Source organism: Aphelocoma coerulescens, chromosome 19 (assembly GCF_041296385.1).
Source record: "Aphelocoma coerulescens isolate FSJ_1873_10779 chromosome 19, UR_Acoe_1.0, whole genome shotgun sequence".
Taxonomy (NCBI): Eukaryota; Metazoa; Chordata; class Aves; order Passeriformes; family Corvidae; genus Aphelocoma; species Aphelocoma coerulescens.
In genome coordinates this window covers 9,671,539-9,684,612 of record NC_091032.1, presented here as the reverse complement: position 1 = coordinate 9,684,612, position 13,074 = coordinate 9,671,539, and the positions used below count along the sequence as shown (strand labels likewise).

The 13,074-nt window shown below is 49.6% G+C and overlaps 1 protein-coding gene across 1 annotated transcript in view; it reads right to left on the bottom strand.

Annotated features, from left to right (window-relative positions):
• Positions 1-10,880, bottom strand: part of AATF (apoptosis antagonizing transcription factor) — a 39,001-nt gene extending 28,121 nt beyond the window's left edge. The window contains exons 1-4 of the mRNA XM_069033523.1: positions 10,780-10,880; positions 9,059-9,247; positions 8,400-8,840; positions 7,642-7,779 (exon numbers count right to left, since the gene is read on the bottom strand). Of these exons, the coding sequence (XP_068889624.1) occupies positions 7,642-7,779; positions 8,400-8,840; positions 9,059-9,247; positions 10,780-10,864 (853 nt within the window). The 5' untranslated portion in view covers positions 10,865-10,880. The remainder of the gene's footprint in view (positions 1-7,641; positions 7,780-8,399; positions 8,841-9,058; positions 9,248-10,779) is intronic.
• Between the last annotated feature and the right edge of the window lie 2,194 nt (positions 10,881-13,074).

Genomic DNA, 13,074 nt, shown 5'->3' with positions numbered 1-13,074 from the left:
CAGGCTGGGAGCAGCCCTGGAGTATTTAGCTGCACTCAGGGATAGCACTGCCATGTATCAAAGTGTCAGCAGACCCACCAGAGATGAAATCTGTCCTGCTGCTCTCAAACCACACAAAATCAATTCTGTCAATGCCCGTGGTTATGGACAAACTGGCCCGGCTGCAGGGACTGATCCCAGAGCTGCCAGGCAATCCATGCACTGCACGTGGGGATGGGCTGCCAGGGGGCTTCTGTGGCTCATCCACACTCCCAGCCCAGCATTCCCACAGCTTCCCACACATGAAAAGCCCTGTACTCTTTTCCATGACCTCTGGGTCTCATTTCACCTTCCCTAGCAGCTGCGTGGAGCTGCGGGAGCAGCCGCAGGCAGGGACACCGAATCCACGGAAAAACCCCGGAGCCTCCAGGCCAGGCTTTCCAAGGCATTCACAGAGACAGCTCCTGGCACTCCCAGAACTGCCCCACCAGGCACCTCTACCCTGCCTGACCCTGGTGCACCCATCCAGCAGATTTGGAGTGTGATGGGTTCACAGAGCCACCCCTTGGGATTCCCCAAACTGCTCCACCCTGTCCCTGCTACATCCATCCAGCAGATCAGAGTGCAACGGGTCAGGGAAGAAATCCTAAAACTGGGGCAAACCTCCCAGGATCTTCACTCCACGTGGCACCTTGCAGAGTGCTGCTGTGGCAGTGCTTCCCACAGACTGTATCCAAACACAGGAACATCCTTCCCAGGATGAACCACCACCTACCCAGCAAACAGCTCCACCTCAGAGCCCGTGCCCACACTGGAAATTAAGGACTTTTTCCCCTCAATTAAATCTGAGGGTCTGGCATCACAGGAATACCATCAAGCTTTCCGTTCTCCCTGCACCTCCCCAGGCTGGGGAAGTGCTCACACAGAAAAGCTGGAGCAATGCTGGCGTTGGAATGAAGGGATACAGGGCAAAAGCTGAGCTGCACGATCTTGGGAGCGTTCCACTGCCTCCACAGAGAGTCCCCACGGAGTCTCCGTGTCCCCACCACACCGCTCACATAATGCAAATCGAAAGCAGGAGAGGAACCCAAGCTCTTATTTTAATCACCGCACATAATGAGGAGTCTCTCCACCAGGTACACAGGTTTATCCCAGCACTCGATGGAGAGGGGGAATCCTCCCTCCCTTCAAAGGGCTGTGGGACAGGAGTTAAACTCCAGGTCAAAATGGCCCTCGACGTGCTGGCCTCGGAACAATGCTCCCCATTCACAGCCAGCAGCCAGCCACTTGCACTCGTCATCCCCAGCAATTAATCCCCCACCAAACACGTTTGATTAAATCTTTTCAAGCAAATCCTTTGCTTTGCTTTTGTTAGTTCACTTCTTGTCAACATCTATTAAAATATGCCTTTAATTCTCCCACAATCTTAAAAAACACCGATTCCACTGTCTTCAACTTTAATCAACTGTATGGCCGGCATTTTTCATTTCATAATAATGTGCTGTTTGGAATTCAAGAGGCAGGCTCAACATCAATCATTCGGCAAGAATTTTTCCACTGCAATAAATATGCAAATGAGGAAAGCCAGTCAGTCGTATTTCAGGCCCGACTTGCTAGTGTTTTAAAAAAGACACAAATTTATTAATTGCCGTTGGCCAGCGGAATCCTATTACTTTGGGCATTGATTACAAAGCTGTGTGAGTGATTATTGTGCAACTCGCAGGCTATCCAGGCATGAGGAAAAATTATTAAAGCAAGGCAGAGATTATCAACTCGGAATAACAATAAGCCTTAACATTTTAGGCCTCTAACTTCTTCAACAAAGAATTACGCCGCAGCTCCAGTGTATCATAATTCTGAAGTCTGTCAGTATTACTTTTGGAGCTTGCTCTATATTCCCAGCAGCAGAACGACGTTCCCAGCCAGGAAAAGGCGGGGGAATTCCTCCAGGTATCACATCTTAGACGTGGGGCTTTGGACAGCAGCTTGGATGTAATTCCCAGCATGGGAGGAACCTCAGGAGGAACAGCGTGGGGCAGGCAGGATCCCAGCAGCGCCAGCCGGGCACCCCTGAGTGTCCTGGGGCCCCAAATCAACGTGGCTCAGAAAGAAAAGAAATAATCCTGTCTGATAAGCCTCAGACAGGAGCTCCAAGAGCCAGCCCAGACTCGGTGATAGGCTAAAGGTGATTTTTTACAGGTGCTGTGGTTACATTTGCATTTCTCACAGACCTCAGCTCAATCCCAGCACAAAGCACTGGTAAATCTGTCCAAATTTCGGAAACGAAGGGAGCAACACTCCCTTCGTGCTTCCCAAACCAGCGAGTTCGGGGAATTCTATCAAATGTCGGTAGGAAAAGGGGCGACTTCGCTGTGACTGCAAAGGTCTGCTCCACACCTAAGCCCAGTTTACTGGTTCCATTGGAATGCAAATGATGCAACAGCCTTTGCAGAGGGGAAAATTGTATTCCCTCGGCACAAAGGAGCCAGGGCTGCACCCCCCCTCCACACCAGTGCTTCAGCTGACTCCCAAAGAGTTACAGAACAGCCTCAATTTAGCCCTTTCACTCCAATATTACTGAATCTGACAGGAAGGACAAGAGGATCAGACACAGATGAGTTTGCTAAAAGTAAAGAAAATAACTGGATGCAACAACAGAATAAAGGCTGGGTATTCAGGGGTTTATTAGAAGGGACTGGGGGGGGGAAAGCTGAGGAGGAGAGAAAGAGAAGCACTTCCATGAAGTTCATGCTCTGCTGATTCGCCTCAACCATCATCTTTTGATATCAGCCCAAACCAGGGAGGGGATGGGGCTGGAAAAATGAGATTTATAAAAACTGATGTTTTACATTACTGTAAATGCAAAGAAGCTGACAGCACACATTGCTGCCTCTGCCAGCCTGGAGTCCCCAAGCACATGGGCAGGGAGGAGAAAGGAAGGGGAAATGTGAAATTTCATAGTTATATCTGGATATTAAGGCCAGAAGGGAACATTAGCCCATCCAGACTGACCTCCCCACATAATACCAGGCCATTAATTATATTTATCATTACAAGCCCCGAGTTTCCATCTCAAGGTACCCAACTGCCAATTAATCTGAGTTAGCTGACATTTGCACATGCTTGTCTGGACACTTTTAAAGCCTTTGTTTCCCTGCATCTTGTTTGTGCAGTACACAGACTAACATGCACAAATATTTAGCTAAATTCAGTTTAATTAGCTATTAATCTTGAGAAACTCGGGTGTAGGCAAAGCTGTCTGAGTGTGGCGTAATCCCACGGGCTGGAATTCAGGTGGATCAGGTCACCAGCCAGGGGCTGTCCCAGCATTTCCTGCACTGAAATTTAAGGCTGATTTCAAATAAACCCCAGATATCACCACTGAACAACACACATGGCTATGGACATCACCTATTAAATCATTTTACCACACCCATACATGAGAAGGAGACAACAATTCTACTCAAAAGTACTGAACAGCACAAGCTAAAAGGCACGAAATTTAGAAAGAAGGGTCTGATTCATTCATTTCTTTCAGCTGAGAGAAGAGTCTTCATTACTGTCAACAGGCTTTGGCTCAGTCCCAAAAAGAGTTGAACAGATTCCCCATGAGATCAGAGAGGAGAGGTGAAATTTGGGGACACCTGCATCCACATCCATTTAAATCACATTCAGCCCTGCATGAATTGACAGGGCCAACGCTTTTTGTATTCATAAAGTGTCCAGACTAATACAATTCAATTAAAATGAACTACCAGTTTTAAGTGGGCTAGATCTGATCACAATAATTTACACTCAGGCTTGAAACCCAGTTCTGCTGTCACACATTTGTGCAGGCTCCCAGTGAAATCTTCAAAGCAAGAATATATTTAAGTCCACGATCTTGCCTAGCACCAATTAATCCTGTAACTGCTCTATGCCTCTGGAAACTGTGTAATCTGCCTGTGCCTCAGTTCCTCCCCCTCCCCTGTGACACTCACCCCGCTCTGTATTAATGCATTAACATCTCCAGATGGAGGTGTGGATATATTGGAGTTTTAAAAGTGATCCGGGAATGGAGGTGATAACAAAATTACGAGGGAATTCTTGGCAGCCGAGTCCTGCAGGCTTCCCTTCAAACTTCCAAGCCTGTGCCAGTAAATCACATTTCACCAGAGAGCTGTTCCCTACCCAGGTGTGTCCAGGTGAGGGGGAGAGGGAGATGCCTTGCCAGGCACATCCTCTCTCCCAGGAAGTGGAACAGGTTCTCTGGTACCTACAGCAGACTGGATTTCATCCAAAATTAGTCACTGCAGTTTGGTCTCCCATTTGTATGTAACACACTTTGTTCAGGTTTATTTTATTACTGATCACAAACCTTGGTAAAACTTCACCACAGCTTTCCAAAGTGTAAATAACTTAATATTTGTTGTCCCCACTTTTGTTCCTCCACTGAGCAAATCCATCCCCACACACCCTGCATACCTCCTTTTACCAAACCCACTATTTCCTCCATTTCTTGAAATTACCTGCAGCTTATGCTGAGGAACAGAAATGTGGGATTCTGGTATTTTCTCTCAATCCACTGACAGATGGAGTCAAAGACAAAAAAAAAAAAAAAAACAACAACCCCAAAGCCCCACAGAAGTTTACATTGAGTGAGCAGTTTACATTTCAGGGACACCCTGAACTCTTGGAGAAGCAAAGCATACATTTGTGAAAACACACACAACCACTTGTCCCTTTAAAGTCCTGCAATTTCCACCAGTTTCTGGCAAGAAACTTCTTCACCTGGGTTTCTGTACATTTTTAACTCATCTCACCAACTATGAAGTGAAAATAACACCATCTGCTATTTAAAAGCTGGAATTCCCAGCTCTTTTTGAAAAGCATATGGTATTAGTCACTGAAACGTTCCCAGTTTAGTATTTTTAACTAGAATTATAAAGAAAAAGCAACACAGCTACGGGCCTGCACAGAGAAGCCCAGGGCCTTTGAGAATGAAGAGATTTAATTCCTTAAAGCCCTTGTTACCTCCTTGTCCCTCAATTATTTGTGGGCTTTTGGTCATTCTATCAAGATTTAACAGAACAAGCCCCACACCCTGGAACTGTTTAATTCCTGACACTGGATGTGGCTCCACCAATGTTTATTCCACCTCTACTTTGGCTCTTCCTTGCCCTTGAGGTAATTTTTGGAGACAATTTCATGAGACCCTCTTCCAACCTCCCAGCACAGTGAAATATGAGTGGCAGGCCTGCAATCTGTGCACAGACACAGCACAGAAACTTGCACCTTGCACTCCTTTTCTATGTAAATAATGCAGGGATCCTGCGGGAACATGCCAGGGATTGGAATTTTTAATTAATGGGTCTCTTTAATGTGCAAATCAGGAGCAGATTGCAAATTCTGACTTGCATTGATTATGAAAAACATTAATTGAACGTGCAAGACCCCAAACAGAGGCAACATCTCAAGCCCTGGACCAGACTGAAAGATGCAGTGCAGGGGAATACAAATCTGTCTTGGAGAAAACAGCCCACTCCAGGCAGTAGCACCTTGGAACTGTGAGCTGGGAGGGTTTGTGTGTGCAGGGCATTAAACATTGGACATTTGTGCTGCTTTCAGAGCTCAGCCACTCTGATCTCAGTGCTAAAAACCATCCAGACTTTCTCAGTGGGTGCAAAACAGGAATAAACATGAGCTCCATGACCACAGTTTTGTCTCCCATTTGTATGTAAAAAGGGTGACAGAAGAAATCTGGACTATAATTAAAGATTCAAAAAAAAAAAAAAAAACAAAACAACAAAAAACCAACAACAAAAAAAAGGAAATAAAAAGTAAGACAGCACAAACAAAGCAATGCTGTCTCTTTAAACAGAAATTCATCCTATATAAATTATGGCCATAAACTTTTCCTGCAGTGCAGCCTAATTAATTCTTGTTCTATACACAAAGGGAAATGCTGGGTGACAAATGGGTGTGAAGCCTGAAAGCTGCCAGGTCTGCAAAACATTTTCTACTTCAATTTATAAGCAATTTTGCAGTAAATCATCTACCAGAACCTGAGATCTCAGGAATCTAAGGTTGTCCAAAGCACGTTGTAACATTACCAAAAAAAAAAAAAATCATAAAAGATTAGAAAAATAATAAACACTTGTAACCTCCAGTCTCGAAATCTGGAAAATGAGCATGACCTTGCCATTTTTACTCAGGTTTGGCTTTAAAACTGCAAATGGATGGACAATTGCTGTCTACTCTTTAACACAATTATACTGCAGCCCTTAGGGAATTCCAGCACCATAACAGGGTTTTCCAATTCCAAAAATTCAGCCTTCCTCTGAGCACAGAGCAGAAATTTCATGGGAAAAATTACTGGAAACACTCTTGTTCAGGAGCTCTGAGAGCACTGGGAGCCTCCTGACTTCAGCATCCCGCAGGGTTCACCCAGAGTCTGGGATTTTGGCACCAACTCCTTTGTGCAACTTGAACACCAAATCATTTCCTCCTGTTCAATGAGGGTGATGAAAACATGCCAGATTTATTTTGTGGATTTGGACAGAAGTACTGAGGCTCCTCTGAAAGGAGAGCATCATCCAGCCCAAAAGAGTGTTCATGTCATGATTATCCCAAATCCTGTCCATAGCACAGCACGTACAGCAAGTGTAGCAGCAGTAGCAGAACGTTCCTAAATTCAGAATTTCCCATCTCAGCCTGAGCATTTCCTCTGCTAACACTGCCCAGGTCACTCCAGCTTTATGTTCTCAGTGTCCTCACAGATGAACTGCAGAACACAAACCCGAGCTATGAGGAGTATCAGAGTGAACTCCTACAACTTCCCTGCCCAGATGATGAGGAAAAGGTGAGGAGGGGATCATAGAGCAGTTCTTAGCCATGGAGTTTCCCTCAGAGCTCTGCACAGCTGAGGGATTAGCTTCTGCAGCACTGGGGACATTAAACTCCATGTTCTTGGGTGTATTTTGCTTATGGGAAATATCAAAATGTCAACCATTGTTTCTGTTAAAGGTCTTTAATGATATTGCATCTTAGACCTGTAATGAAACATGGAGCTGGGGCAGTTTGTAATGCATCTCATTAAGGACATTAATAACGTGTGTTCCACTGAAAGGTCAGCACAGGATTGGTGGGAGTTTGCCTTTTTGTCCTTAATCACTTCATTTAAAGCAGCAGAGCCAACGTTAAACCAGCAAGTAGCTCACCTGCTGTCACTGCAGGTAAGATGATTGCTGCCATGTCCTGGGCAGGGGTGAGCCAGGGGATCACAGCCCAACCTTGCTGCAGGGCCAAGATTCAGGGTCATGTCTGATGACCCAGACCTCTCTCTCCCTGTGCATTCACCTCAAGGCTAGAAAAAAGGAGTCCAAACACAAAAATTAAGCAGAGCCACACCACTATCCACTACAGCTCTCATCAGATCAGTGCCAGCAGTGATTCTCAGGAATAAACAGGTGAAGCAGCTCCAAGCTGGAATTTAACTGCACTGACCCTCTCCTTTGGGCTGCATTACTCCTGCTTTGGGCAAACCTTTGCATTCGCTGGCCCAGCACAAAATTGGTACAAGGTGTCTCTGGACAAAGCATCCCAGCTCTGCACTGAACAGCAACAACCAAACCAATTGTTTGTAAGAGTCTGAGCAAAGGAGAAAGATTAAAGGGCTCTTACTGTTCTCCACAGCGCTGTCAAAGTCCTGTCCCCCCTCCTTCCTGAACCTGGGGTAGGTGTCTGGCTGGGGCAGCCTGTTGGCTGTCATGAGCACCTTCTGCATCTTGATCCTCCCTTCCATCAGCTGATCCCACAGGGCTGCACAACAAAAAGGAAATAAAAGAATCAGTTAGCAAGCCAGAGCACTTGCTCCTTGTGAAGGACCTGCCAGCTCAGGCGCTCTCCTTTGAGCTGCATTACTCCTGCTCAGGGCAGTGTTTGCATGCACTGACCAGCACAAAATGGGTGCCACAAGTTGTCTCTGGACAAAGCAAATCCCAGCTGCAACTCTGTGACCCACAAATCAAACCACCCCTTTGCTTTCCTGTTCCAAAGGACAGCCTGCAAACCGAGGTTTGATAGTTTTACAGCTCAGGCAGGAACAAATGGCATTTTGGGTGTTACATTTTGCAAAGAAACAAAGTGATCTCAGCATCACAGCAGGACCAGTGCAGGAAGTCCCAGTGCCCACTGGTCCCAAGAGGATATTTTGCACTGGTTCAGTTAAGCCAGTGGATAAATACACTTCACATCATGAGCTGTTACAGCAGCAGTGACACCAGATCTGGCAGAACATCTGCAAACACAGGGGCTGCAGCAGCATGCCCAGGCAGGGTGCTAACAGCACCCTACCACGCTGAGGGGCTTCCCAGCACGGCTGGCTGTACACTGCCAGCAAGGTGACAGGCCTGGCAAACACACAGCAAACATGCACAAACCTAGCTGGTTCCTCACAGCTTTGCCCTTCTCCACTTCTTCAGACTCCTGTCCCCTGGAGAAGGTCAGCACTCCCCCATCTTCTTCGCTGTCTTTGGTTTCCTTTCCGTCGTCGTGGTTTTCGCTCCCGCATTCCTCCTCCTCCTCCTCACTTCCTTCTTCCATGTCAGCATCATCCTCATCTTCATCTGCACCTTCATCCTCCCCTCCACTGCTCCCTTCACCATCCATCCCCTCTGCAAACTTCTCGAAGTCTGTGATATTCTGGAAGCTGAACTTTGGTGCCTTGGCCTTGACAGACGGATCCTCCTCTTCATCGTCCTCCAAGTCATCCTCCTGCTCACTGCCAGCACTGCTGGGCTTCTCCCTGGCCTTAGTGCCAACGCTGTCCTCCTCTTCTGAGCCTTCACTCTCACTGTACCAGTCATCTAATTCTTCTTCAGCTAATAAATGAGAGGAAAAAGTTAATTACTTAGCAGAAAAATGTGCCACCTTGCAGTGCTCATCAGCAACAGCCCAGCTTTGAGTTATTTAATGTCCAACCTAATCGCAGCTGTTCCTTGCCCTGTAACAGGGCCCTGAGGTTTGCCATGCTCAGTCCCATGCTGACATCACGTTTTGTGTAGCCCAGTAAAAAGAGGGAAAAAATGAGATTTCTTACCAGATCCTTCTTCAGACAGAGCATCTCCCCAGAGCTCTTCCCGCAAAGCTTTCCGAGATGTGGCTTTTCCACTGTACCTCTTATCAGCTTCCAGGAGAGAGGCTGAAGCTCTTTTCCTGATATTGCCAACAGGCAAAATGTCATCCGTGGTTTCATCCTCAAATCTGTCAATCACTTTAGCAACGGTAGCTGTGGGGGGAAAAAAAACAGGGCAGGGGTGTCTGAACTGAACTGAATTCCAGTCTGGAAGGAGCAGCTGCAGCAAGGAGCCCTGGGAAGCTCCTCACGCTCTGTAACAACAGGGCACTGCACAGGGGAGCTGGGTGGGAACAGAAGTCATGGAAGAGTCTGGCTGTGGGGCTTTGAGAAGAGCAGGAGAGCCACACAAATAATTTCCTGCAAGGGGGAAAGGTTCCTGCGTGAAGCAGAACACAAACTAAGCGTATCCAAGCCCCCCCGAGGATGCAGGAGAGTCTCTGAGAAGTACAGCCCTTCATGTGGAGGACTCTGCAAAGCTGCAATGCCTTCACTCACTTCATGCTTGCAGATTAAAAGAGGAAAACTCCAATTCAGATGCACTTTGGCCTCTTGCTACATATGCAAGCCACACAAATACATAAACATTTCAGAAAAGCTCAACAAAGGAAATAATTTCACTGTGGTTATTGCCCTCCTTCATCCCCACCTTCTCCAGGACACAGAGCAGTCCAGCCCAGAGAACACATCCCACCATCCTCCCTCCCTGCTTTCATTCATGTGCAAGACACCCAGTGCCAAATTACAGGGTTAGCTTTGTTCGGGCAATCGAGCGACAATCAATCGCTGAGTGCTCTTAATGTGTGTTTGGAAATGTTAATGCCTCACTTGGAGTGTTTGTTTGAGGCTGAGGGGGGCAAAAAAACCTCCTGCTCATAACCAAAGCAACAAAATCTGCTCTAAGTGCAGTCATTCCAGCTGGCAGAGGATGGCAAAATGCTGGGCACCAAGGAACGGCTGGGCAGGAGGGGCAGAGGCTGAATGGCACGTGGGACTCCAGGGATCTCCCGGAATCCTCAGTCTTGGCACTGCCACAGGACGAAGTTCTCCCCAGAGCAACTGTGGCTGCCCCAGCCCTGGAAGTGTCCAAGGCCAGGCTGGACATTGGGGCTTGGAGCAGCCTGGGATAGTGGAAGGTGTCCAGGGCAGGGGTGGCACTGGATGGGCTCTAAGGCCCCTTCCAACCCAAACCAGTCTGGGATTCTGTGAAGTCTGAAACAAAATTATGGTTACTAAAATGGGAAAACGCCTCTGGCTGCCCACGGTAACTTCCTCAGTGGTTACTGAGGTGTTTCTTACAAGATACCATAGCTCTCACACAGACTGCAGACACCAGCCAGGCTAAGGCTAACACAGGCCTGATCCCGGATGCGGCCCCAGTCTCCGCGAGAACCCCGATCCTGGGCACATCCCTGATCCCACAGGTGGCTCGATCCCCGAGCTGAACTCGATGGCGGAGGCAACCCCGAGCCCCGACACAGCCCCGAGCCCTGAGGTCACCCCCGGGCCGGGGGCACAGCGGGAGCGCCGCGCTCCGCCCGCAGCTCGGGGCGCCGGGGCCCGACCGCCCCCCGCCGCCGCCGCACCACGTGCGGCCGCTCCGGCAGCGCGCGGGCCGCCCCCGCCGGCCTCCTCCCGCCGCCGCCGGCCGCGGTGCCGATCGCCCTCCCCCGGTCCTCCCGCACCTTCCTCCGCGTCGTCCTCGGGGTCCCGCGGGCCGGGCCGGGGGTCGAGCAGCGCCTGCAGCCGCAGCGCCAAGGGCGCCGCCATCTTGGGGGGAGCGTGAGGGAGCGCGGGGCGGGGCGTGAGGGGCGGGGCCGGGCCTGAGGGGCGGGGGGTGCGCCCCGGGCCCGCCGGGATCCAACCGGGAGCGACCCCGGGGCCCGGCCGGGAATGATCGCGGGGTTACACTGGGATCCAGCCGGGAACGATGGCGGGGTTACACCGGCACCCACCCGGGAATGATCCCGCGATCCAACCGGCAGCGATGGCGGTGTCCCAGCCAGGACGCCGTGTCCCGGGACGTGGCGAGTGTCCCCCTTGCCTGGAGGGGTCTGGGCCGGGATGCGCGGCCAGGGGGGACAGTGACAAACTGCGATTTTCCCCCAGAACACCCCCGCCCCCCGAGCCCCCTGCCCGCCGCCTCCGCCTCCCGTCATTAACGGGGGGTTCCCGATAGCTGCGGGCTGTGGGAATTGGGGTCTCACGGTACCGGGTTACGGCAGGACAGCAGCGAAGTCCTGTTAATAATGCACGAAATGACAGCTATTGCTTTAAGTCAACGTCGAACTTCTTCAGCCTCTCCAGCTGCGCAGAACCGAATGAATTCTTTCTCCGTCCCGTCTTAAATATTTTGTGGCCTCTGCTGGAGTCGCTCTCCCAGCAGAGAGATCCCAGAGCTGGCTTCTCAGCTCAGTCCTTGCTCACAGACGGATCCTTACTCCAGAGTTACACCAGAGTTACACCAGAGTTACACCAGCCACAGGGGATCCAGCAATTTCTGCTCCTGGGGTCCAACTCTGGCCGAGGAGCAGCGCCAAGCGATGCAGGCGTGACCCAGGGACAGGCGCTCCGCGTTTGCCCCCTGACCGCCCCTCCCGGCCCCTTTCTGGACTGAGGTGGCCCCAACACTCAAGGAATTGCCTGGAATTGGGGAACAGCAGTCGAGGTTGGCACAGATTTTGTTACGAGGGAGCAGGGGCCCCACTCGGCCTCTCCAATGCGAGTTGCAGGTGTAGGTCTGAGCTCCAGACCCCACAACGAGCCCGGATCAGCCTGGGCTCCCGGATTCGGGCTTTCCACATCCGGCGTTGGGATTTCACCTGCGAAGGTTCCAGCGGCCCCCTGTGAGCCTGAGCAGGCTGATGCTCGTCCCCTTCTTGCCCTCCCTGCCCCCGACGTGCCTTTAAATGCCACGAACACGAGCAGGAGGCGATTTGTGCTGGGAGCGCGGTGCCGTCCCTCAGCACGGCTCATGCGGGCGCTTCTCCTACAGAGGGCAGAGGAATATCAGGAATTCCCATCGCCTCCAGCCCGGGCTGGAGAAACCCGGCAGGCACCCAGAGGGAGGCGGCTGGAAACCCAAACATCGCCCTCCCCTTCTCAACCCGCTGCGACCCTCCCCGTGAACCCGGGTGACATTGGGCACCTTGGTGACAACACACCGCTGGATTGATGTAAAACCCAATATTTACTGAAAACGCACATTTTCGCAGCAAAAAGCCCCAAAAGCTTAAAATACACAACGGCATAAAATCCAGCTCCGTTCAGTAGTTTATTTTATCGCGGCAGGATGGATGGCTCTGATGCTCTGCCCATTCGGTGATGGGGGTTTACCTCTGCTCCAGCAATGAGAAATTAAACACTGATTTTTTAAAAAATTAATTCATTTCTTTATTTACTAAGACATGGTTTGAAAAACCAGGAAACTTATAAACATGGCATGCACAGTGTGTCCTCCCTGGCTTTGCTTCTAGGTTTTCTCTTTTTTTCCCTTTGAGTCTGTTGGTATTTTGTTCCCAGATGCCACCATAAACAAAGGGAGGAGCCTGGAGAAATAAATCCGTGGAAAATTAAGTAGCAGGAACAAGTGCTTACCTGTGCAGTTACTTATGAGTAACTAACCACTCACACAACCAAAGAACTGGTGCCAAGACTCCCCTGCATAATTGCATTTTCAAACCTCTGCACTCTTAGAGTGAAAAAGGGATGTTCTCTACCCTCACAAATAATGAATTGCCCTGTTAATGAAGGGAGAGAGGCTTTTAGTGATGGTTAAATAAAACATACCCAGTAGAATTAATAAAAAATACACAGTGAGTTGCATTAGTCCTTTGGAGTTAAAAATGAGCTCCTTGAAGTCACGGTGTTTTTGACACTCGGGCCACTGAGATCAGGATTTCACCCACTGAGACTAATGGGACAATTGCTCCATATAAATCCCAAATCCAGCAATGCATTAAAATCCACGTCCATGCAGC